This window comes from Rhinatrema bivittatum, chromosome 18 (assembly GCF_901001135.1).
Source record: "Rhinatrema bivittatum chromosome 18, aRhiBiv1.1, whole genome shotgun sequence".
Taxonomy (NCBI): Eukaryota; Metazoa; Chordata; class Amphibia; order Gymnophiona; family Rhinatrematidae; genus Rhinatrema; species Rhinatrema bivittatum.
In genome coordinates, this window is record NC_042632.1 from 57248316 (window position 1) to 57274361 (window position 26046).

General features: G+C 45.4%; 1 protein-coding gene across 1 annotated transcript in view; it reads right to left on the reverse strand.

The window, feature by feature from the left end:
* Positions 1 to 311: 311 nt before the first annotated feature.
* The window catches only part of KDM3B (lysine demethylase 3B), a 278360-nt gene continuing 252625 nt past the window's right edge, over positions 312 to 26046 (reverse strand). Inside the window, 3 exon segments of the mRNA XM_029583992.1 lie at positions 312 to 1590; positions 8935 to 9069; positions 9330 to 9506. Of these exon segments, the coding sequence (XP_029439852.1) occupies positions 1510 to 1590; positions 8935 to 9069; positions 9330 to 9506 (393 nt within the window). The 3' untranslated portion in view covers positions 312 to 1509.

The following is a 26046-nucleotide window of genomic DNA, read 5'->3' on the forward strand; positions in this document are numbered from 1 at the left end:
GGAATCATTCAATTGACTAACCAAAATAACCCCAAGGTCTTTCACTTAATCTCAGTTGGAAATTCAGGCATTAAAATTGGGCATTTATACCCAATTTTAATACATTTTAGGTTTAAAAAACAGGTTTTCCAACTGCCTGCAGAATTTGTCTCTTCAGTTGAACTAGCTCACATTGCTCTGCAGTGGGAATGCAAAAGATTTTCCCTATTAATCCACCATCTAAAGAAAAACCAAAAATTCCTTTCAAGAATATGACAGAGGAATTCTTGAGAATTTTGTTTGGCAGTTTTGTACAAGAAAAACACATATTATTTGATTTATTTTATTTTAATAAGAACATGAAAACCCTTATCAGCCCTTCACAAAATGAAAAATACAGAAAGTAAAATTAAAACAATTCTACAGTAAATGGCTTACACTTTTTTTTTCTTTCTTTTTTTTCTTTTTTTTAATAACCATGAACATATAAACAGGATACCAGGTGGCTCTACAGTACAATTGGAAAATAATCCATCTGTCAAGTTTTCCAATGTGCTAACTGGGTAACAAAATTCACCATTTAAAATGCTGACATTTAAACCTGAATAAAATTTTTATTAATTTGGAAAGTATTTACCTAAAATATCTCTGAACAAACAGTTGAAAATTAATTTTCATTCTCAGTGGGGTACAAATCAGAAGTCCCAAATGTGCACAAATGCCAAAAGTAAAACAATTCCCTGGGATCACCAGAGGGGATGCAGTTTCTTGCTTGCCATGAACCTGAGGATCCATAACATCAAACTGAAAGCAGTTCTCCTTTGGCTGAATTTTCTTGTAGCTAACTTGTTGATTTCTGAAATCATTTTTTCATGAAGGTTTTATTGAAAGGAAGACTAAATGCAGTGTGCCTTTCTTGTAATGCAGAAAACAAAATTCTAAAAAGTATCTACTTCAATGAACGAGTATATGTTTTGCTACAAACCTAGATTTTTCACTAAATACACAATTCTTCTTGTGCCTCCACAGAACTGCAGTGACTTTTCCCTCGGTTCAAATTCTACAGTGCAGACATCACCGCCAAAATAAAGGGAGTGTTTGGACAGCTTTGATCTCCCTTTCTCTTACGCTGGACTCATCAGAAGCTCCTCAGTCTTTCCTTCTGTGGACTGTACATATTTAACTGCTTGCTATCTCATTCCGTACACTACGGGATAGCACCAATATGTTACTTCTAAATTTTCCTTAGCTGGGATAAACCTTTTGTAGACTAACCAGGTGACAGAAAGAGGGCAAGAGAAGAGAGTAAAGGTGCTGAGATTTCTTTATAGTCTTTCTAAACCTGGCATGTCATTTCAGAGCATCATTCAGTGTCTGCAGGAAAGAGGGAGTCAGGACGTGTGGTGTGACAGAGTGACTTTCAGTACTAGGCAATGCAGAAAATGTGGCTGGAGCGTTTCTAATACTGACTCCACATCATCTCTCTTCCTGGTTTGTGCAGATTGGGAGCAAGGTCGGAACTAAAACTTTCTAACATCGAGCCAGTTTACATTCATGAGCCTTCAGTGTTCCAACGGCATCTTTCACGGCATGGTAGATAATATTCTTTACCTGAAAGAATAAAACAGAAATATATACATATAGAACTATATGTATTGTTTCCTCAGGTATTACTTTTATTTATATTTCTTTCAGCATATCCAGCCTCAAAGAGCAAACCCAACTACAGCTGAAATCAGATTTTTAAATAACTGCTAAATATTCTTCTATTCACAGGGAATAACTTTCCATTCTTAATTAGGATGCCAGGTAAAGGTGGCGGAGGGATATCATATGTTGTCATGAAAGGGACTGTGCGCACTGCTCCATGTCCTGGGATGAGACGACAGGGACTGAATACAATGACATGGACAGATGAGAAGACCTGAAAAAAATGTAAACTAGTGCCTATTTTACAGTCTTTGTACCTTTTCTCTCAAGATAGCTCTAAGCAACTTGGTCTTTCAACAATGGTTTCTCTGGTTTGTTTCTGTGCCTTTTTCTTTTTGCATAGGTTTACTTTCTTGTGCTCTCTTATTTGAATATGCTGCTTTTGCAAATCCAGTTGTACTGTTCTTTGGTCCCGACTTTCCTGTGAAAATTTTAAAGCTATTTGTTATTTACATCTTAGAAGTTGTGAGAATCCATTTCCATTGTTTCATGTACTGTTCTCAATCTGTACTGTTCTTTTATTTTATTGATGCGCTTCTGTATCAAACTGAGCACCTGTAAATAGCTCCATACCATTGGGAGGATAGTGTTCACCAACTGACGCACCAGAGACATCAACTTTTGGATCCATGCATCCAGTAGAAAAACCTTGCCCAGCCTTGTATCGAAGTGAACTCCCAGATACTCCAACGACTGAGAAGGCCTGAGACTGCTCTTGGCCAGGTTCACCACCCAACCGAGTTCTTGCAGCAAGGAAAGCAACTTGTTGTTCACCAGACTGCTCTCTGCCAAAGATTTGGCCCGAATCAGCTAGTCGTCCGTGTCAGGGGGACTGTGTCGGGGGACCCTTCTTAAAATCAGCCAGTCGTCCGTGTCAGGGGGACCATGTCAGGGGACCCTTCTTAAATTCTGTGCTTGTCTAAGCAATGGAGCTGCCGATGTAAAATAAAAAGAAACCTTTGATGAAAAGAATCTGAAGTTCAGGGGACTTATTGAATTACCTGCACTTCCCTCCCTTCGGGAATAATGCCATTTCTTCCCTCTGAAGATCCTCAGGGAGCTGGTGATCAACCGTATGATCCCTGGACTGATTTCTTCCCAGGATACAGATGATCTGCCTTCACAGCCGTCTCCCCCTGAAGCGAGAAGGCGTTCTCCTCCAGAGGATCTGTCTTTTATTAACTTCATTAAAGAGACGTCTGAGACAATTCCAGTTCAGCTTCAGACAGAAGAGGATTCAAGGCACAAGAAGCTGGAAGTACTCCAGTTCCTTGATGCCCCTAAGGAAATCATGTCTATTCCGATTCATGAAATCCTAATTGATCTTCTAAAGAGGAATTGGGAGCACCCAGGTTCGGTTCCACCTGTCAACCATAAGACAGATGCCACTTATCTTGTACAGTCAGCTCCTGGATTTCAAAGATCACAGATCACAACTGGATCATCACTCTGTGGTTGTGGAATCAGCCCAGAAAAAGGCACGACCATTCCAAACCTCATTGTTGCAGTCTGGGAAGCTGCAGTCCTGGTGTGGACCCTTGAGCCGAACCACCCTGGGTAGAGTAGCTCGGGAGGCGGAGTCTCAGGCACAGATCTTCACCCGGGAACCAGGAACCCCCCAGGAGGAGCCCGTAGGGTCCCAGAACCTTGGGACTTAAGAAACACAGGTACAGGTCTTCACCCGGGAACCGGGAACCCCCCAGGAGGAGCCCGTAGGGTCCCAGAACCTTGGGACTTAAGAGACACAGGTACAGGTCTTCACCCGGGAACCGGGAACCCCCCAGGAGGAGCCCATAGGGTCCCAGAACCTTGGGACTCAGGAGTAAGGTCTCAGTCTCTAGGAAAGGCCTGGAAAAGGTTAAGTCACAGAGTCCAGTGGCAGGGAGCAAGTAGGCCCAGCAAGGGCAGGACAGACAGGTAACTGGGATAATGTCTGTGTAACCTCGTGGAGTATGACCGGCACAAGACAGGACCGGAGCCAGCAGCGTGTAGAGACTCAGACTTGGCAGAGAGTAGCAGGAGAAGAAACCCAAGTCAAACTGGCAGCCAATGGAAACAGTCCTGTGAACCGACCGGGGTTGGAGGCTGGCGGCAAACAGGAGCGGAGTCGGGCACAAGCTGAAGTCAGAGGCAGGCTGCAGGCAAGGCGGAGTCGGAACACGCTGAGGACAGGGCTGGCGGCAGGCAGAAGCGGAGTCAGGAACGAGCAGAGGTCGGTGGCAGGCGGCAGGCAGAAGCGGAGTCAGGAACGAGCAGAGGTCAATGGCAGGTGGCAGGCAGAAGCGGAGTCAGGAACGAGCAGTGGTCAATGGCACGAACCAGTACAGCAGAGATGCAACTAAGAACTACAAGCAGTAGCGACCTTCGTTGCAAGGCAATGAGAAACCCGATGAACGCCGGTTAAATCAGGCTTGGGGCGTGGCATGGTTAACTCAGGCGGAGCCAGACTTCCGGTGAGCGTGCGTCCATAACGCGCGTCCTTGCGCGCACGCAGGGCCGCAGAGAGACGGCCCAGCAATGGCGGACGCCCCATAGACCCAGCAGAGCCGCGGGAGCGGCGTTCCCGGCATAGAAGGTGAGCCCTGAATACGGCAATTAGGGGGGAAGCGGTGGAGACCGCAACACTCATTTCTCCATACCTCCAGGGAAGGAGCAAAAATCCATGGATACTTTTGGCAGACGGGTCTTTCATGGCTCAATGCTTATAACTAATAAGAAGCAATGTGAGATATATATGATCCAGTGTAACAGAAACCTTTTTAAGAAGATCCAGGATTTCTCTGAATTTTTACCTAACCAGTTCCAGGATGACCTAAATGCGGGTAAGCATGAGGTCCGTGCTGCGTACGACATATTTGATACTGCCTCTAGGGTGTCCGCAGCAGGGATTAGTGCAAAAAGGTGGGCCTGGTTGAAATCCTCAGACCTAAGACCAGAGGTACAGGGCAGATTAGCTAACCTTCCCAGTGCTGGGGATGATCTCTTTAGAGACAAGATCCAGGAGACTGTGGCACAGCTAAAGGACCACCATGAAACGCGTCAACTTACCTCAGTGCTGATTTCTCATCCACATCCAAGAGAATATTCAGGCGAGATTCTAAGAGGCCGGCTTACAAAACAAGAAGATATTATCCTCCGGCTTCCAGAGGTCGCCCTTCCAAGTCTTATCAAAAAGGTCAGTCCAGACAATCCCAACCTCAAAAGTCTCAGCCAGCTCCTCAGCCGGGTCCAGCATCAGGATTTTGACTCTTTCCTGGAGAGCATATGCCAACCTCACCAACATTTGGCACACAGTCACCACCGATCAGTGGGTGCCGGCAGTAGTCACTCAGGGTTACCACATCAACTTCCTGACTGTACCGGTGGACTCCCCACCTTGGCTGACATGGGGGATCATCCGACCACTCTCCCCTTCTAGAACAGGAGGCCTCAACCCTCCTTCAATCCCGGGCAATAGAACCAGTACCCCTCTCCCAACAGGGGCAGGGGTTCTATTCCCGGTATTTCCTCATCCCAAAAAAGTCAGGTGGCGTTCATCCAATCCTGGACCTTTGCGCCCTAAACAAATATCTACAAAGGGAGAAGTTCAGGATGGTGACCTTGGGCTCTCTACTTCCTCTTCTACAAAGAGGAGATTGGCTGTGCTCTCTGGATCTCCAAGACGCTTACACACACATCTCATTTATTCCATCTCATCGCAAATTCCTGCGATTCCTGGTCGGCCCTCGCCACTTCCAGTACCGTGTACTACCATTCAGCCTAGAATCCGCTCCACGAGTCTTCACCAAGTGCCTCGTGGTGGTTGCAGCCTTCCTCAGGAGTCAGGGTGTCCATGTCTACCCTTATCTCAACGATTGGTTGATAAGGGCTCCATCTCAACAAGCCGCATTGGTGTCCTTGCGTCTCACTCTCCATACCCTGATCTCCTTAGGGTTTCTAATCAACTATCCCAAATCCAAGATAGTTCCATCCCAAACCCTATCCTTTATAGGGGCCGACCTAAACACTATACAGGCAAAAGCCTTCCTCCCTCAGGATCGGGCTTTCACCCTGGCCTCTCTGGCACATCATTTGCAGACTCGAGTATCCTCGACTGCTCGTCACTTCCTCATACTGCTGGGTTACAGGGCATCCGTGGTGCATGTCACTCCGATGGCCCGCCTAGCCATGAGAGAAATGCAGTGGACCTTAAAATCCCAGTGGATTCAAGCTTACCAGCCAAGGTCCAGCATTGTTCACGTTACCACACAGCTCTGCCTGTCGCTTGCCTGGTGGATACAACACTCCAATCTACTTCAAGGCCTTCCATTTCAAGCTCCAGAACCTCAAATTACCTTGACGACAGATGCCTCCAACCTAGGGTGGGGTGCTCATGTCGGCCATCTACAGTCCCAGGGAACCTGGTCTCCAGAGGAAGCCAAACACCAGATAAATTTCCGGGAGCTTCGGGCAATCAGATATGCCCTCAAGGTTTTTCAGGATTGCCTTTTGAACAAAACCATCCTGATTCAAACTGACAATCAGGTGGCAATGTGGTACATCAACAAGCAAGGGGGAACGGGCTCCTACCTCCTGTGTCAGGAAGCTGCACAGATATGGGTGTGGACCCTTTCCCACTTGATGTGCCTCACAGCCACTTACTTGCCGGGCATGGACAATGTGTTGACGGACAAGTTGAGTTGCACGTTTCATTCGCACGAGTGGTCTCTCAACCCCATGGTAGCAGATACAATATTCCAACATTGGGGTTACCTTCACATAGACCTCTTTGTGTCAGTCCACAACCGCAAAGTAGAAAACTTCTGCTAACTCGCAGCCACCACTCGCAACCAAGGGACGCTTTCGCCCTCTCGTGGGCCAGCGGTCTCCTCTACGCGTACCCTCTACTTCCACTCATACCAAAGACTCTCGTGAAGTTATGGAGGGACAAGGGTGTAATGATTCTAATAGCCCCTCACTGGCCATGCCAGGTGTGGTACCCAATTCTCCAGGAACTATCAGTGCGCCGGCACATTCCTCTGGGGAAGGATCCATTTCTGATAACTCAGAACGACAGGTGCCTTCGCCATCCCAACCTCCAGGCCCTATCCCTGACGGCCTGGATGTTGAAAGGTTAATACTCCAACCTCTTAACCTTTCAGAGTCGGTGTCCCGAGTCCTGGTAGCTTCACGAAAGCCTTCCACGAGAAGGTCTTATCGTTCTAAATGGAAGAGGTTTACGGTCTGGTGCACTTCCATGTCCATAGACCCCTTCATCTGTTCCACAGCTAAGTTTCTGGATTATCTCTGGCACCTGTCGGAGTCAGGCCTGAAAACATCCTCCATCAGGGTGCATGTCAGCACGGTAGCCACGTTTCATAAGGGCATGGGGGATGTCGCTATTTCAACACAACCCTTAGTAATATGCTTCATGAGAGGCTTGTTCCACTTGAAACCTCCACTGCACCCTCCGGCCCCTGCTTGGGACCTTAACGTAGTTTTGGGACGGCTCATGAAACCTCCGTTTGAGCCTCTCCACTCTTGTAATCTCCGTTATCTCACCTGGAAGGTAGTTTTTCTTCTCGCAGAGTTAGTGAGTTGCAGGCTTTAGTTACCTACCCGCCTTACACTAAAATTCTGCATGACAGGGTAGTGCTCCACACTCACCCTACATTTTTAATCAAAGGTAATATCGGAATTTCATATTAATCAATCCATCATCTTACTTACCTTTTTTCCCCGGCCCCATTCAAACCCAGGAGAACAGGCTCTTCATTCCTTGGACTGCAAGCGTGCCCTAGCCTTCTATCTAGACTGCACGTCGGCCCACAGTAAATACACTCAATTGTTTGTTTCTTTCGATACCATCAAATTAGGAAATCCTGTGGGAAAGCAGATCCTCTCCTCCTGGTTAGAGAACTGTATTTCTTTTTGCTACCAGCAAGCAGGCATTCCGCTATAAGACCGTGTGAACGCACACTATCAGGGCCATGGCGACATCAGTAGCGCACCTTCGTTCGGTGCCGCTTGCTGATATTTGTAACCTGGAGTTCTCTTCATACATTCGCAGCCCATTATTGCTTAGATAAGGCTGGCAGGCAAGATTCCATCTTTGGCCAGTCTGTTGTACACAACTTGTTTTCAGTTTAACTACCCAACATCCTTCCACCAACCTGTCCAGAGTTTCAGGATGCCCTCCTTACCAAATTCCACCCGTTGTTGTTGTGCCTATTGCACGTCTTTGGGTGCATTTGGTGCATTGCTCGGGCATCCTCAGCTCGCTACTCGCCCATATGTGAGGACTACCATTCTGCTTGTCCTGTGAGAAAGCAGAGTTGCTTACCTGTAACATGTGTTCTCACAGGTCAGCAGGATGTTAGTCCTCAAGAAACCCGCCTGCCACCCCGCGGAGTTGGGTTCGCTTACGTTTCTTATTTTATTTTTCACACTTTTTACTATAAGACGAGACTGAAGGGGAATCCCTGCTGGATGCAGGGTTGGTGCTGTGCTGGGCATGCCCAGTAAGTGCCAGTCAAAGTTCTAGAAACTTTGACAAAAGTTTTCCGTGATTGGGCTCCATCCTGTGATGTCACCCATATGTGAGGACTAACATTCTGCTGTCCTGTGAGAACACCTGTTACAGGTAAGCAACTCTGCTTTCCCGCAGGATCCAAAATAAAGTGCATGTGCATATAATTCTCATAACACTGTGGCATCATTTTATCTAACAATGACGGTATATTAAACAAAAAAAACAAACAGGAAAGGACTATGAAAACACTTTTTTGGACTAGATGCTGGTATTTATAAAATGCAAAAATAAAAAAAATTCTCTGTATACTTAAGACATTCTATTCTTATTTTAATATACTGTATATTTCAGAAATATTCTTTAACAATGAGATTAAAATAAAATTCTTTTCTATTAAAACAAAAAAAGCACATTCTAGGGTTTACATACTCTGCAAAGAACATAGTACATGTTCACTATAAAATAATCTGTTCCTAGAGCCTGATGTGGCCCTACATCCTTGAATCTTCCATATAACATTGCACTAGAAAGAAAACAGTAATATGGGGAGAATAATTTCAATTTATGGTGCTCCTTAATAGTGTTGGAAACTATAACAGTGGCCCAGTGAGCCACTCTTGTAATTTTTTATAAAAATAAAAAGGAGATCCCAGTGCAAGCCGACTCATGAAAACATCAAAGAATATAGTGAATCCTTCCAATTATGAGTATGTCTGTAGCCTGGGTTTCATTACCTGCAGTTTATCCTCATGGTTTGTATGAGTGTTTGATAGATGCCTAAACTCTTGGGTCAAACGGAAGCAATGTTTTACATGCTCTGGAGACACAAAATCTTCTGCTACTTTTATACAGCTGTACAGATTATGCACCTAAAAAAAAAAAATAAAATAAATAAGAACTCTGCCAATCTCTAATCTAACAATGAACAAAATACTCTACTCCCATGCAGTCCTAAATAAGAAAGTTCACCCCTACAAAAAGGACTCTTTCTTTCCATGCATTCCTATTTAACTCCTTGTTATTCTACTAATAAAGACACTTTCAGCAGAAGCATAGAAAAGTGTGAGAACAACTTTCCATCATAATTCAGACTGACATTTTGGCCTCTCATTTATCAACAGCTGCTCACCTGATGGGGGGCTCCTGCTGGAATAAAGACAGCATCCCCTAGGAACTGCACAATAGCCCAGCCCTGAACTCCATATTCTTCATACAGACGCTTGCGCAAAACCTGATCAAGGTACCAGCTTTGATCATGGATTGGATCATGGTCTGGAGGGTTCTCTTGTCCCTGCTCTTCTCCGACCTAAAAAAATAAAATAGCTGGTTTATATCATACTGGCTAAAATACCAATTCATAATTACTCTAATTCACCAAACTGACTGGTATTTTTATCAAACTCATAAAAAACCCCCAAACAAACCCCATTTACAAGACCTCCAAGCTAATTAAAATGCCTGTATAGAGATATCCACAGGGAGGCCCAAAGAGGTGATGTGCTGTGCTGGAGATAAGCTGAGGGAAGGAGTGCAAGAGAAGATTTCCCTATGGTACCAAATACTCTTGCACTTGCCATGGATATCCACACCACCAAACTGATTAAACTACCAATGCACAATCAACCAACATAGTTTTTTTTTTTCCTTTATGGGCTAGGCAGTTTCCTCCTGCAACTGGGCTTTTATTTGCAACTACCCAGGGATTCTTCACCTATTTGATAATATCTGAGTCATTGCAGTGATGGGCCTCTGTGAGGAGCTCCTTCCCAAATCCTGCAATCATGGGCCACAAACCAACTAATAGGTGTCACCATTGCGTGATGACAGACTGTCTTCTCCTGGGGACTGTAGGCACTGTCCCTGCAGCACCCACAGCCCCGGTTCAACCAGGGAATGGAAGATCTGTCCTAGGATTTCAACCTGAGTCCTCTATATGACAATGCAGAACAGTTGCCATTGAGCCACTGGATCAGTCCAGCAGTCAACGTTGAACTTTATGCAGTCAATGACTTGGAGCTAAAATATCCATTAATGGAAAATTGGTTCTTACCTGCTAATTTTTGTTCCTGTAGTACCATGGATCAGTCCAGACCGTGGGCTGAGCCTCCTGTCCAGCAGATGGAGACAGACGAAACCTGAAAGGGTATCCTATATCAGGGCAGAGCCTACCCTGCATCCTTTCAGTATAAACGTTGTCAAAGCAGATAAAGATAACGATAACTAGTATAAGATCAAGCAAGCAATAAAGAACTGATAAACTGAACAATTAAAAATTCTGTATATCCACATTCATCTAGGACAGTGGTTCTCAACCTTTTTTTGGCCGGGACACACCTAACAGATGGTTCTCACATGCATGACACACTGAACATGTGACCATCACAGGGCTAGATGTAAAAGTACAGTTTGCATCCACGGGAACACCCCTGACCCACAATAATGGATGTAAAGCAGAATTATGACATTCCCCATACAACTCACCCTACAAAAAAGATATTCTAGTTCTGGTGTCATCTCAGTAACAGCAACACAAACTCCTACTTCCAGGCTCAATAGCCCTACTTATGAAAAGACAGCAGTTTACCACCAATGCATGTTCTCTTGAGAAAACACAACAAATAAGACTGATACAAACGCTTACATGCTAGTAAAATATCTCATCTCGGTAACAGACACAGAACCGACCTAACATACTCCCAGGATCTCTAGTAATGCACATAAACTAATTCTCACAGATATGAAAAGGCAACACTACAAATATTAAATCAGGCCCTAAAAACCAATACACCTCTTATTAGGGAAAACAGAACTAGCAAGCAGCTATAAATCCCCACACAGAAATAATTGTAAAACTATACTAATAAGCAGAATAAATGTTTCAAAACAGCTATGAACAGAATAACATCCAACAATTAAAAACTCATAAAACTATTAAAACTTCTCCAAACACCAATAAAATATTTCAAAAAAGCAGACATCACATAATATTAAATAATTAAAATGGCAGTCAATCAAGAAAAATAAACTTAAAAAGCCACCTTTACTTATTCCCTCCAGCAGCTCTCCTACTCCTCTTCCATGCAGGCCGTAGCACACACCAGAAGCAGCAGTAATGGCTAAGCTCTATACTCATGGTCCTCTTCCTTAGTGCCCATGTCTCTCACACACACACCATACCAGTCATGCATGCTCCCATGACCAGTTTCTGTCTCTCACACACCAATCATCTCCCAGTCTTTGACACACACACCGGTCACCTTCCTGAACAGTTTCTCTCATGCAATACACACACACACACAGGCTTCCCATTTCCGTGTTCTACTTATATATACGGGCTTCTCACTCTCATAATCACTTTCTCTGTCACACACACACACTCACTAGTCTCCATGCGTGTTCTCTCCACATGCACAGGCTTCTCATTCCCATAATCACTTTCTCTCTCTCACACACACAAACACACACCAGTCACCTGATCTCTCTCATGCATACACACATGCAGGCTTCCCACTCCCATGTTCTCTTTCAGATATACAGGCTTCTCACTCCCATGCTGTGTCTCACACACACCCAGGTTTCTCACTCCCATGCTCACTCTTCACATGCACAGGCTTCTCATTCCCATAATCACTTTCTTTCTCTCTCACACACAAACACACACCAGTCTCTCTCATTTCCATGCTCGCTCTCCACGTGCACAGGCTTCTCATTCCCTGAATCACATTCTCTCACATTCACACACAACAGTCTTTCTCTCACATACACTGTCACCTTACCAACCAGTCTCTCTCTCATGCATGCATACACACAGGTTTCCCACTCCCATGCTCTCTCTCACATAATCAGGCTTCTCACTCCCATGCTTCCTTTCACCTACACCCCCACAACACCAGGCTTTTTACTCCCACGCTTTCTCACATACCCAGAAATACTCGCTTCCATGCTTTTTCTCTCTCTCACACACACATCAGTCATCTCCCTGACTAATCTCTCATATACACATCAGTCATCTCCCTGAGCAGTCACTTTCATTGTCTCTCACATATACACACACATCAGCTCTCTGACCAGTTTCTCTCAATCACAGACATGCTCTCAATCAAATACATTCTCTCACTTACACACAGGCTCTCAATCACACACACATTCTCTCACTTACACACAGGCTGGCTGCTTCTCTCTCTCTCACTTCCTCTCCCCCCGAGCACAAATGGTAGCGCAGCAGCCTCCTCCTCCAGCCCCCGCAGGCAAAGAAAGAAGAATCCCATCGGCCGCGAGAGGCTCATGCTGCTGTCTCCTTTCCTGATTACAGGCTGCTTTGATTGCTCGGGGGCCGATACTGCTGCCGCCGCTGCTACTTTTCCACGCGGCACGGCTCGTTCTCCTTCCCACTCACCGCATTGTGTATCACTTCCTGTTCTGGGTCACGGGGGGGGGGGCAGGCGCGGGAAGAAGTAAAGGCCAGCCGCGGGTGCCACAGCTTCTTCTAGCGCCACTGCCGTTCCCACTGGGCTTGAACGTGCTGATAGCCCGGCGGCAACGGCAGCAGGGAAGGAAGAGCAGCAGGAGAGACCGGGAGCACGTGACACACCGGTTGAGAAGCGCTGATCTAGGAGATGCTTCCGGTGCCTTTTCACAATATGTTCGTAGCCTTGGTGTCACTCTGGACAATCAATTCAACCTAAAAAAGTTCATCAACTCCACCCTAAAAGACTGCTTCTACAAGCTACACACGCTAAAAAAACTCAAACCCCTTCTACATCTGAATGACTTTCGTACAATACTCCAATCCACCAACGCTACATACACCCTTGCCCAAACTCACAAAATTTATGTCCAAAGACCGTGCCCTCTCCATTGCAGGTCCGCTGCTTTGGAATACTATGCCCACCAGTCTTTGCCAGGAAACCTGCCCAAAGAAATTTAAACATATCCTCAAGACCTGGCTAAACAACCTGTTGATTGCTATTCTTCCTCCCCCCTGGACAGCAAATATGTTCTCTCCATAATATACGGTTTCTGAACACCCCCCCCCCTTTCACCTTACGTACATTCTTCTTTGCTCCAGATTTGTATATAATTATCCGTCAATGCAGCCAGTGATCTACTCCGAAGATAAGTATCCTACTTAGGTCATATTGACTTCTATGATTGTAAATAATGTTTCAGGTTATCATGTATTGTTTAAATAATTTCTGCCCCCCCCTCCATGGTTCCCATTTTTTGCCTTGTTAGCGCTTGATAGTTCCTCTTAATCATTATTTCCCAGATCAGTGTTTATTGTAAAGCCTGTTGCTACTTTATGTTATTTGTAAACCGATGAGATGTTCCCAACGACTGTCGGTATATAGATGTGTTTAAATAAAATAAATGATAGCAAGTCGAGGTATACAATAAACTGTAAAGAAAAGAACTTCGAGCAGACGTAACAGACAGTACACAGGAGGGTGTCTGGACTGATCCGTGGTACTACAGGAATGAAAATTAGCAGGTAAGAACCAATTTTCCTTTCCCTGTATGTACCCGGATCAGCCAGACCATGGGATGTACCAAAGCTTCCCTAAACAGGGTGGGACCAAGACAGTCCCGCTCGAAGAACCTGCCGCCCGAAGGAGCCAAAAACTGGCGCCTGCACATCGAGGCGATAATGACGAGCAAAAGTATGCAGAGACTTCCAAGTAGCTGCTCTGCATATTTCCTGCGGAGAAACAGACTGACTCTCCACCCAAGAAGTAGCCTGAGAATGCAACGAGTGGGCCTTCAAGCCCTTCAGAAACGTCCGGCACCGACAGATATACTCCAATGCAATTGCCTCCTTTAACCAGCGAGCAATCGTAACCTTAGAAGCCTCGTTTCCCCTATTTGGACCACTCCATAAGACAAACAGATGATCTGAGACTCGAAACTCATTTGTAACCTGGAGATATCGCAGTAAAACTCGTTTGACATCCACCACCAGACTGGTCTGCAATTTCTTCGGAAGAAAAAAGCTGGGAGCTCCACCAACTGATTGAGGTGAAAGGAAGACACAACCTTCGGCAAGAATGACAGAACAGTCTTGAGTGAGACCCTGGAATCCGAAAAACGGAGAAAAGGTTCCCTAAAGGACAACGCTTGACGCTACGAAACCCTCCTGGCGGAGCAAATAGAGATGAGAAAAACTGCCTTAAGAGTTAGATCCTTAAGCGTGGCCTGCCTGAGGGGTTCAAAGGGAGCCTCACAAAGGACCCTAAGCACCAGATTAAGACTCCATGAGGGACAGGTAGCCCAGATGGGCAGATTCAAATGCTTCGCACCCTTGAGGAAACGAACGACATCCGGATGAGCCGCCAAAGCGCAACCATCGATGCTACCTAAGAGGGACCAGAGGGCAGAAACCTGCACCCTTAAGAATTTGGAAGACAAACCTTTGGAAAGGCCATTCTGGAGAAAGGAGATGACCTGGGATACCGAAGCCTTGCGTGCTGGCACTCCGGACTTGGCACACATTTTCAAAAACTCTCCAAACCCGAACGTAAGCGAGCGATGTGGAAGGCTTACGGGCCCCGCAACAGGGTGGATAAAACTTTTTCTTTAAATCCTTTCTTACTTGCCTCCGTTCAAAAGCCAGGCCGCTAAACAGAAGCAATCCGCCTGGTGGAAAAATACGGAACCCTGCCGGAGAAGACGTGGAAGGTGGTCGAGCCGAAGAGGACTGTTTGTTGCGAAGTTCACCAGATACGCGTACCATAGTCTGCGGGCCCACTCGGGTGCCACAAGAATGACGGGACCCCGATGAAGTTCTATTCTTCTGAGTACTTTTCCCACCAGAGGCCAAGGGGGAAACACGTACAGGAGAACGTCGTGAGGCCATGGAAGGACCAGGGCATCCACTCCTTCGGAGCAGTGTTCCCGTCTGCGGCTGAAGGATCTGGGAGCTTTTGAAGTGTCCAGAGTAGCCATCAGGTCGACGTGGGGGGGATCCCACCTGCGGACGATGAGATCCATCGCTCCGTCAGACAATTCCCACTCTCCGGGATCTAGACGCTGATGTCTGAGGAAGTTGGCTTGAACATTCTCCCTCCCCGCAATGTGAGAAGCTGCCAGACGATCCAGATGCTGTTCCGCCCAGGTGAGGAGCTTGCTGGCTTCCAGAGCCACCAGGCGACTTCTGGTGTCCCCCTGCCAATTGATATAGGCTACCATGGTGGCATTGTCCGAGAGCACCCGCACCGCCTTGCGACGGATCAGAGAGAGAAAGACCTTGAGTGCCAGGCGAACCACTCGGGCCTCCAGGTGATTGATGTGCCAGCGGGATTGAGCTGGGGACCAGCATCCCTGCGTGGCCTGAGTCTGACAAACTGCACCCCAGCCGGATAGACTGGCGTCTGTCATCTGTAAGGGCATCCCCTTCAGGAGGTGAGCGAGCAAGTGCCATCATTGCATGTCTGCGATAGTAGAGTCTAAAGCGGAAGGACCATCCGAAACTGTTCCGACACCAGCTTCCAGCGGGACAGCAAAGCTTTCTGTAATGGACGAATATGCGCAAAAGCCAAAGGAACCAGATCTATAGTGGAAGCCATGGACCCCAGGACCTGAAGGTAGTCCCTGGCCATGGGTAGCGAGAGCGAGACAAAATTGCGCACTTACTCCATGAGTTTGAGCATCTGGGAGGAACACCTGTCCGACTCGGGTGTCGAATCATGCTCCCAGAAATTCCAGGATCTGGGATGGCTGTAGACTGCTCTTGGAGAAGTTGATTATCCACCCGAGTGAGGTCAGGAAGGCCAAGACTCTGTTGACCGCCACCCTGCAGATAGTCTCCGACTTGGCCTGGATGAGCCAATCGTCCAGGTATGGGTGGACCAGAACTCCTTCCCGACGGAGAGCGGCCGCCACTACCACCATGACCTTGGTAAAAGTGCATGGCGCTGTGGCGAGGCTGAATGGAAACGCCTGGAACTGGACGTGTTGTCCCAGAATATTGAACCTGAGATACTTCTGATGGTCATGGCGTATCAGTATGTGCAGATAAGCCTCCGTTAAGTTGAACGAGGCCAGAAAGTCACCTGGGGGAACCGCCGCAATCACAGCCCTCGGGGTCTCCATTCGAAAATGGGGAACCCTGAGAGCCCGGTTGACTCTCTTGAGATCCAAAATCGGCCGGAAGGACCCGTCCTTTTTGGGAACAATGAAGTAGATGAAATACTGGCTGAACCCTTGTTCCTCCATCGGGACTGGAACTATGGCACCAAGCACTTGTAGCCTGCCAAAAGTCTGGTCGACCGTTGGCCGCTTCTGGCTGCCGCAGGGAGAAATTATGTGAAGATTCAGTAGGACCCGAGCAAATTCTAATGCGTAACCTTTCTCTATCACCTCTAGGTCCTTCTGATCCATAGTAATCTTGACCCATTCCTCGAGAAACAGAGACAGCCGTCCACTTAAGTTTGGAACGGAGGAATGGGCCGGCCGCATCTCATTGGGGCGAGGACTTGGTGGTGGAGTGCTGTTGGTTGCCATCCTGGAAGGGACGGTGGCCATGAAAGGAATGAGACCAGAACTGGGATCTGGAGAAGATACCTCTTGGGAAAGATCCCCGCGCTCTGCCATTATACCGCCATTGCCCCCAAAAACGAGAGAGTGAAGGGAAGAAAGACTTGGACTGTTTCGGGCGGTCCTCTGGCAGCTTATGAACCTTGTCGTCTCCCAAGGATTTAATAAGCTGTTCAAGGTCCTCACCAAAAAGCAACTTACCCTTGAAAGAAGGTGTGCCCAACTGTGACTTGGAAGAGGAATCCACCGCCCAATTGCAGAGCCAGAGGAGGCGTCTGGCTGACATCGCATAAACCATAGCCTTGGCCTGCACTCGGAGCAAATCGTAAAGGGCATCAGCCCCATACAACACTGCCGCCTCTAGCTTTTCTGCCTGCTCCGCCTCTGCAGGCGGGAGGTCCTGGGTGCTGAGCAATTGTTGAGCCAACCTGAGGCTTGCCCACTGCATGAGACTGCTGCAGATTGTTGCCCGGACTCCTAAGGCCTTCAAAGATGCGCTTGAGATAAAGCTCGAGTTTGCAGTCCTGAACATCTTTCAACGCCACGGCTCCCACCACTGGGATGGTGGTGTGCTTGGTGATAGCAGAGACTGAAGAATCCACCTTGGGAACTTTAAGCATGTCCAGGCATTCATCAGGGAGGGGATAGAGCTTGTCCATTGCTCTCCCTACTCGGAGCCCCGCCTCGGGGGACTCCCATTCCCAAAGGAGCAGCAGCTTGTGCATAGGATGGAACGGGAAAGTATGTGGAGGAGCCCTAAGTACCACCAGGACTGGGTCCATGTTAGCTTGCACAGTGGCTGAAACAGTATCGTCAGGTGGCAATTCAATTCCCAGTTCCTGTAAAATAAAGGGAATGAGGGGATCCAGCTCTTCCCTTTGGGACAAATGGAGAACATGCGGGTCGTCATCCTCGAGCGGAGGACCCAGGAGAAAGTCAGTCCTGATCGGGATCAGGGACCGCAGCTGGCTTGGGGGGGGGGGGGGGGTGCCGAAGGGCCGGAACCACCCTGACTGAGCCCTGCACATCCGGAACAGGAGGGGGCTGTGGAGCAGGCACGAGAGGGATCTTGGCTGGGGAGGGACCTGGCGAAGGGTCATCCTGTTCCTGCAAACTAGCTAGATATGATTTGTGCATTAACAGCACAAATTCTGTGGAAAAACAAGGTCTGGATTTCCCGGGCACGGAAGGGGGAGGGGGAGAGGGAGAAGGATCAAAATCCCCCTCCGGGGCTCTAACTGGGCTTAAATCCGGCAGTGAAACAGTTAAAACTGGCTCTCCTGAGCCCTGCAGACCAGCTGGCACTAACTTTCAAAAAGGAGATAGAGCAGCTTTTAAACTAGAACAGGGGGGAAAGCCGACAGTCACTCAGCAGTGCATGGTTCAGAGAAATGTATCCTTGAAGGATACTAATGAAACAGGAGAGTTAGGGCATCCCAACAGAGAGGTTCCATGAAAAGCAAACATAGTTCATATGCCTATATGTAAAAAATCAAGAAAGCTAATGATTTCCGAATTATCCCAAACAACTGAAAAGCAGGTTGTTAAAACAAGCAAAAACCACACTTTGAAATGTCTGTATGCCAATGCCAGAAGTCTAAGAAGTAATATGGGAGAGTTGGTTCAGGAACAGACGAGAGAGGGAGCAATTTTAGATCTAATTCTCAGTGGAGCACAGGACTTGGTGAGAGAGGTAACGGTGGTGGGGCCGCTTGGCAATAGTGATCATAATATGATCAAATTTGATTTAATGACTGGAAGAGGAACAGTGTGCAAATCCAAGGCTTTCGTGCTAAACTTTCAAAAGGGAAACTTTGATAAAATGAGAAAAATTGTTAGTAAAAAATGAGAAAATTGTTAGTAAAAAATGTCCAAGAGGCGTGGTCATTTTTAAAAAATACCATTCTAGAAGCACAGTCCAGATGTATTCCACACATTAAGAGAGGTGGAAAGAAGGCAAAACAATTACCGGCATGGTTAAAAGGGGAGGTGAAAGCAGCGATTTTAGCCAAAAGATCTTCATTCAAAAATTGGAAGAAGGATCCAACAGAAGAAAATAGGATAAAGCATAAACGTTGGCAAGTTAAATGTAAGACATTGATAAGACAGGCTAAGAGAGAATTTGAAAAGAAGTTGGCCGTAGAGGCAAAAACTCACAGTAAAAACTTTTAAAAATATATCCGAAGCAGAAAGCCTGTGAGGGAGTCAGTTGGACCGTTAGATGATCGAGGGGTTAAAGGGGCACTTAGAGAAAATAAGGCCATCGCAGAAAGAGTAAATGATTTGTTTGCTTCGGTGTTTACTGAAGAGGATGTTGGGGAAGTACCCGTAATGGAGAAGGTTTTCATGGGTAATGATTCAGATGGACTGAATCAAATCATGGTGAACCTAGAAGATGTGGTAGGCCTGATTGACAAACTGAAGAGTAGTAAATCACCTGGACCGGATGGTATACACCCCAGAGTTCTGAAGGAACTAAAAAATGAAATTTCAGACCTATTAGTAAACATTTGTAACCTATCATTAAAATCATCCATTGTACCTGAAGACTGGAGGATAGCAAATGTAACCCCAATATTTAAAAAGGGCTCCAGGGGCGATCCGGGAAACTACAGACCGGTTAGCCTGACTTCAGTGCCAGGAAAAATAGTGGAAAGTGTTCTAAACATCAAAATCACAGAACATATAGAAAGACATGGTTTAATGGAACAAAGTCAGCATGGCTTTACCCAGGGCAAGTCTTGCCTCACAAATCTGCTTCACTTTTTTGAAGGAGTTAATAAACACGTGGATAAAAGTGAACCGGTAGATGTAGTATACTTGGATTTTCCGAAGGCGTTTGACAAAGTTCCTCATGAGAGGCTTCTAGGAAAAGTAAAAAGTCATGGGATAGGTGGCGATGTCCTTTCGTGGATTGCAAACTGGCTAAAAGACAGGAAACAGAGAGTAGGATTAAATGGACAATTTTCTCAGTGGAAGGGAGTGGACAGTGGAGTGCCTCAGGGATCTGTATTGGGACCCTTACTTTTCAATATATTTATAAATGATCTGGAAAGAAATACGACGAGTGAGATAATCAAATTTGCAGATGACACAAAATTGTTCAGAGTAGTTAAATCACAAGCAGATTGTGATAAATTGCAGGAAGACCTTGTGAGACTGGAAAATTGGGCATCCAAATGGCAGATGAAATTTAATGTGGATAAGTGCAAGGTGATGCATATAGGGAAAAATAACCCATGCTATAATTACACAATGTTGGGTTCCATATTAGGTGCTACAACCCAAGAAAGAGATCTAGGTGTCATAGTGGATAACACATTGAAATCGTCGGTTCAGTGTGCTGCGGCAGTCAAAAAAGCAAACAATGTTGGGAATTATTAGAAAGGGAATGGTGAATAAAACGGAAAATGTCATAATGCCTCTGTATCGCTCCATGGTGAGACCGCACCTTGAATACTGTGTACAATTCTGGTCGCCGCATCTCAAAAAAGATATAATTGCGATGGAGAAGGTACAGAGAAGGGCTACCAAAATAATAAAGGGAATGGAACAACTCCCCTATGAGGAAAGACTAAAGAGGTTAGGACTTTTCAGCTTGGAGAAGAGAAGGCTGAGGGGGGATATGATAAAGATGTTTAAAATTATGAGAGGTCTAGAATGGGTAGACGTGAATCGGTTATTTACTCTTTCGGATAGTAGAAAGACTAGGGGGCACTCCATGAAGTTAGCATGGGGCACATTTAAAACTAATCGGAGAAAGTTCTTTTTTACTCAACGCACAATTAAACTCTGGAATTTGTTGCCAGAGGATGTGGTTAGTGCAGTTAGTATAGCGGTGTTTAAAAAAGGATTGGATAAGTTCTTGGAGGAGAAGTCCATTACCTGCTATTAAGTTCACTTAGAGAATAGCCACTGCCATTAGCAATGGTTACATGGAATAGACTTAGTTTTTGGGTACTTGCCAGGTTCTTATGGCCTGGATTGGCCACTGTTGGAAACAGGATGCTGGGCTTGATGGACCCTTGGTCTGACCCAGTATGGCATTTTCTTATGTTCTTAGTTAGAGTGTACAGCAGCAAATGATGAGATTGACAGAACTGGCATCACAGAGACTTGGTGGAAGGAGGATAACCAATGGGACAGTGCTATATCAGGGTACAAATTATATCGCAATGATAGGGAGGGATCAACTTGGTGGGGGTGTGGCACTTTATGTCCGGGAGGGTATAGAGTCCAACAGGATAAAGATCATACAAGAAAGTAAATGCTCAGTAAAATCTATATGGGTAGAAATCCCATGTGTGTTGGGTAAGAGTATAGTGATAGGAGTATACTACCGTCCACCTGGACAAAATGGTCAGACAGATGATGAAATGCTAAGAGAAATCAGGGAAGCAAACCAATTTGGCAGTGCAATAATAATGGGAGATTTAAATTACCACAATAGAAAATAGAGTCAACTAGGTTACCCAAGCAATAATCTAGTAATCAAAAAATGGGAACGCAAATACCAATATTATAAAAAACCTCCATGAAGGTGTCAGCAAGCCAGTCACTGTGTTTATAATCAAAACCAGCGCTGAAAATTCCTGGATTGGGATTTTAAAAAAAATATATATATATATATAAAAATTCAAGAAAAATTTTTAAAAAAGTGATTTAGAAATAAATGTGTGTGAAGGTGGATGATAGAGAAGACTGGCTGGTTTTGATTATAAACACAGCGACTGGCTTGCTGACACCTTCATGGAGGCTATTTATAATATTGATATTTGCGTTCACATTTTTTGATTACTAGATTTCAATTACCCCAATATTGACTGGGTAAATGTAACATCAGGACTTGCTAGAGACATAAAAGTTCCTGGATGTAATAAATGATTGCTTCATGGAGCAATTGGTTCAGGTACCAACAAGAGAGGGAGCTATTTTAGATTTAATTCTTAGTGGAACGCAAGATTTGGTGAGAGAAGTAAAGGTGGTGGGGCCACTTGGCAACAGTGATCATAACATGATCAAATTTAAACTAATAACTGGAAGGGGGAAAATAAGTAAATCTGCAGCTCTAACACTAAATTTTAAAAAGGGAAACTTTGATGAAATGAGGAAATTAGTTAGAAAAAAACTGAAAGGTGCAGCTGCAAAGGTTAAAAGTGTTCAACAGGCTTGGACATTGTTTAAAAATACAATCCTAAAGGCGCAGTCCATATGTATTCCGCGCATTAAGAAAGGTGGAAGGAAGGCAAAACGATTACTGTCATGGCTAAAAGGAGAGGTGAAAGAGGCTATTTTAGCCATAAAAACATCCTTCAAAATTGGAAGAAGGATCCATCTGAAGAAAATAGGATAAAACAAGCATTGTCAAGGTAAGTGTAAAACATTGATAAGACAGGTGAAGAAAGAATTTGAAATGAAGTTGGCCATAGAGGCAAAAACTCATAATAAAAACTTTTTAAAATATATCCAAAGCAAGAAACCCGTGAGGGAGTCCGTTGGACCATTAGATGACAGAGGGGTTTAAAGGGGCTCTTAGGGAAGATAAGGCCATTGCAGAAAGACTAAATGAATTATTTGCCTCCATGTTTACTAATGAGCATGTTGGGGAGATACCAGTTCCAGAGATGGTTTTCAGGGGTGATGGGTCAGACGAACTGAACGAAATCACTGTGATACTGGAAGATGTAGTAGGCCAGATTGACAAACTAAAGAGTAGCAAATCACCTGGACCGGATGGTATGCATCCTAGGGTTCTGAAGGAACTCAAAAATGAAATTTCTGATCTATTAGTTAAAATTTGTAACCTATCATTAAAATTATCCATTGTACCTGAAGACTTGAGGGTGGCCATTGTTACCCAAATATTTAAAAAAGGCTCCAGGGGCGATGCGGGTAACTATAGACCAGTGAGCCTGACTTCAGTGCTGGGAAAAATAGTGGAAACTATTCTCAAGATCAAAATTGTAGAGCATATAGAAAGACATGATTTAATGGGACACAGTCAACAAGGATTTATCCAAGGGAAGTCTTGCCTAACAAATCTGCTTCATTTTTTTGAAGGGGTTAATAAACATGTGGATAAAGGTGAATCGGTAGATGTAGTGTATTTGGATTTTCAGAAGGCGTTTAACAAAGTCCCTCATGAGAGGTTTCTACGAAAACTAAAAAGTCATGGGATAGGAGGCGATGTCCTTTTGTGGATTGCAGTTTGGTTAAAAGACAGGAAACAGAGAGTAGGATTAAATGGTCAATTTTCTCAGTGGAAAAGGGTAAACAGGGATCTGTACTTGGACCGGTGTTTTTCAATATATATATATATAAATGATCTGGAAAGGAATACGATCAGTGAGGTTATCAAATTTGCGGATGATACAAAATTATTCAGAGTAGTTAAATCACAAGCAGACTGTGATACATTGCAGGAGGACCTTGTGAGACTGGAAGATTGGGCATCCAAATGGCAGATGAAATTTAATGTGGACAAGTGCAAGGTGTTGCATATAGGGAAAAATAACCCTTGCTGTAGTTACACGATGTTAGGTTCCATATTAGGAGCTACCACCCAGGAAAAAGATCTAGGCATCATAGTGGATAACACATTGAAATCGTCAGCTCAGTGTGCTGCAGCAGTCAAAAAAGCAAATAGAATGTTAGGAATTATTAGGAAGGGAATGGTTAATAGAACGGAAAATGTCATAATGCCTCTGTATCGCTCCATGGTGAGACCGCACCTTGAATACTGTGTACAATTCTGGTCACCGCATCTCAAAAAAGATATAGTTGCGATGGAGAAGGTACAGAGAAGGGCAACCAAAATGATAAAGGGACAGGAACAGCTCCCCTATGAGGAAAGGCTGAAGAGGTTAGGGCTGTTCAGCTTGGAGAAGAGACGGCTGAGGGGGGATATGATAGAGGTCTTTAAGGTCATGAGAGGTCTTGAATGAGTAGATGTGAATAGGTTATTTACACTTTCGAATAATAGAAGGACTAGGGGGCACTCCATGAAGTTAGCAAGTAGCACATTTAAGACTAATCGGAGAAAATTCTTTTTCACTCAACGCACAATAAAGCTCTGGAATTTGTTGCCAGAGGATGTGGTTAGTGCAGTTAGTGTAGCTGGGTTCAAAAAAGGTTTGTATAAGTTCTTGGAGAAGTCCATTAATGGCTATTAATCAATTATACTTAAGGAATAGCCACTGCTATTAATTGCATCAGTAGCATGGGTTCTTCTTAGTGTTTGGGTAATTGCCAGGTACTTGTGGCCTGGTTTTTGGCCTCTGTTGGAAACAGGATGCTGGGCTTGATGGACCCTTGGTCTGACCCAGTATGGCAATTTCTTATGTTCTTATATCTGAAGAAAAACCCGCCCCCAAAATGGCCGTTGTTCCTGCAGTTTTCTGAGAAGAGGACGGCCTAGTCATGCGTTTGGGGGGACGAGCCCAGGCCGTTGATTTAGTTGCAACCGCAGAGGGGCTCTCCCCTCTGGGCAAAAAGTCAGGCCGATACAGTACAGTGCGCTCCGATGGAGCGCACTGTCAGCCTGCTCTTGGACGCACGTTTTCCCTTACCCCTTATTCAGTAAGGGGAGGAAAACGCGCGTCCAATCCGCAGCACCTAATAGCGCTCTCAACATGCAAATGCATATTGATGCCCCTATTAGGTATGCGCACGGGATACAGAAAGTAAAACGTGCAGCCAAGCCGCACGTTTTACTTTCAGAAATTAGCACAGACCCAAAGGTCGGCGCTAATTTCTTCCGGCGCCGGGAAAGTGCACAGAAAAGCAGTAAAAACTGCTTTTCTGTGCACCCTCCGACTTAATATCATGGCGATATTAATATCATGGCGATAATATCATGGCGATATTAATATCATGGCGATAATATCATGGCGATATTAAGTCGGAGGTCCCGAAAAGTAAAAAAAGTAAAAAAATAAAAAAATTTGAATTCGGCCTGCAGCTGTCTGGCCGAAAACCGGACACTTAATTTTGCCGGCGTCCGGTTTCTGATCCCGTGGCTGTCAGCGGGCTCGAGAACAGACGCCGGCAAAATTGAGCGTTGGCTGTCAAACCCGTTGACAGCTGCCGCTCCTGTCAAAAAGGAGGCGCTAGGGACGCGCTAGTGTCCCTAGCGCCTCCTTTTCCCCATTTTTACCGCGTCACCTAATTTAAATACAGAATCGCATGCACCGGCGAAAGGCCATTGCGCACGCCGGGATAGCGGGCGTTCATCTGTTCTCCCGCGGACTTTACTGTATCGGCCCAAGTGCGAGCAGAACCCCTCGCAGGAGAGCCGAATCGCAGGCTCCCCGCAGGCTAGACAGCCACTGAATCGGGGCATGAAGGCAGGTTAGAAAAGCCGCGGGAGGGAGAATCAGCTGAGCTGTGCTGCTAAAGCTGAGACCCAGTAGCAAAGTATGCAGCCAGGCAGACATTAGGAACACACTGAATTTAACTTCACTGCCCCTGACGAAGCCTAAGAAACACGAGCCGTGTCGGGTTGTGTTGTTCCAGATGGTATCCAAGTCCTGCAATGATAAGTGTCTCATTACTGCCTATTAATGGTTTAAAAAAAACAAAAAAAGCCTTTAAAAAAAAGTGTTTTCTAAAGAATGGACTAAAATCTAAGTGGGACACCGATGATTAAAGCTGAGAATACAGTCTTAAGTTATATCATTGACTGTAAGCTATATCACACCAGCTTCACAGCTGGCAGAACGAGGGCTCTCTGTTGCACAAAGAAGCCTGCCTTTTTTATGAGGTTTCCACACTCTAATATAGACTACATGGTGGTAGCTATATTCAGCTTATAGATATAAAAATCTAAAAATAAATAAATAAATAAATAAATAATTTAAAAAAAAGCCCCAGCAGCAGAGGCAGGAGAACGAACCCTGCTGTGCTGCTATCTGTGCACAAAAGGTGCTCAATTCGCTTGTCTCTTGCCTTTTGTTGTAAACTTAAATGAAGGCAGGGGAATTGAGCTTCCCTGTTAAATCCTGAAGGCAGCACAGGCAAGGAGGGGGAGTGACTGGACCACCAGTATCGCCCCAGCAGACAAGCAGGTCACCGGGAAAAGGGGTCCTAGGCTTTATAACAAGGGGCAAAACCCTCCTAGGATCCTCTAAGATCAGGGAGACAGAGCTGTCTCCCAAACCAGGAGTTTTGAATTTTTACTTTTTTTGGTACAGAAATAAGGTAATACTTGCTTGATCACAGGAGAAGGAACAATCTCACAGGTAGAAAGAAATTGAGAAAAGGAAGGGAGCCGCAGGTTCGGCTGCCTGCATCTGCTGGAGACAGATGAATACTGA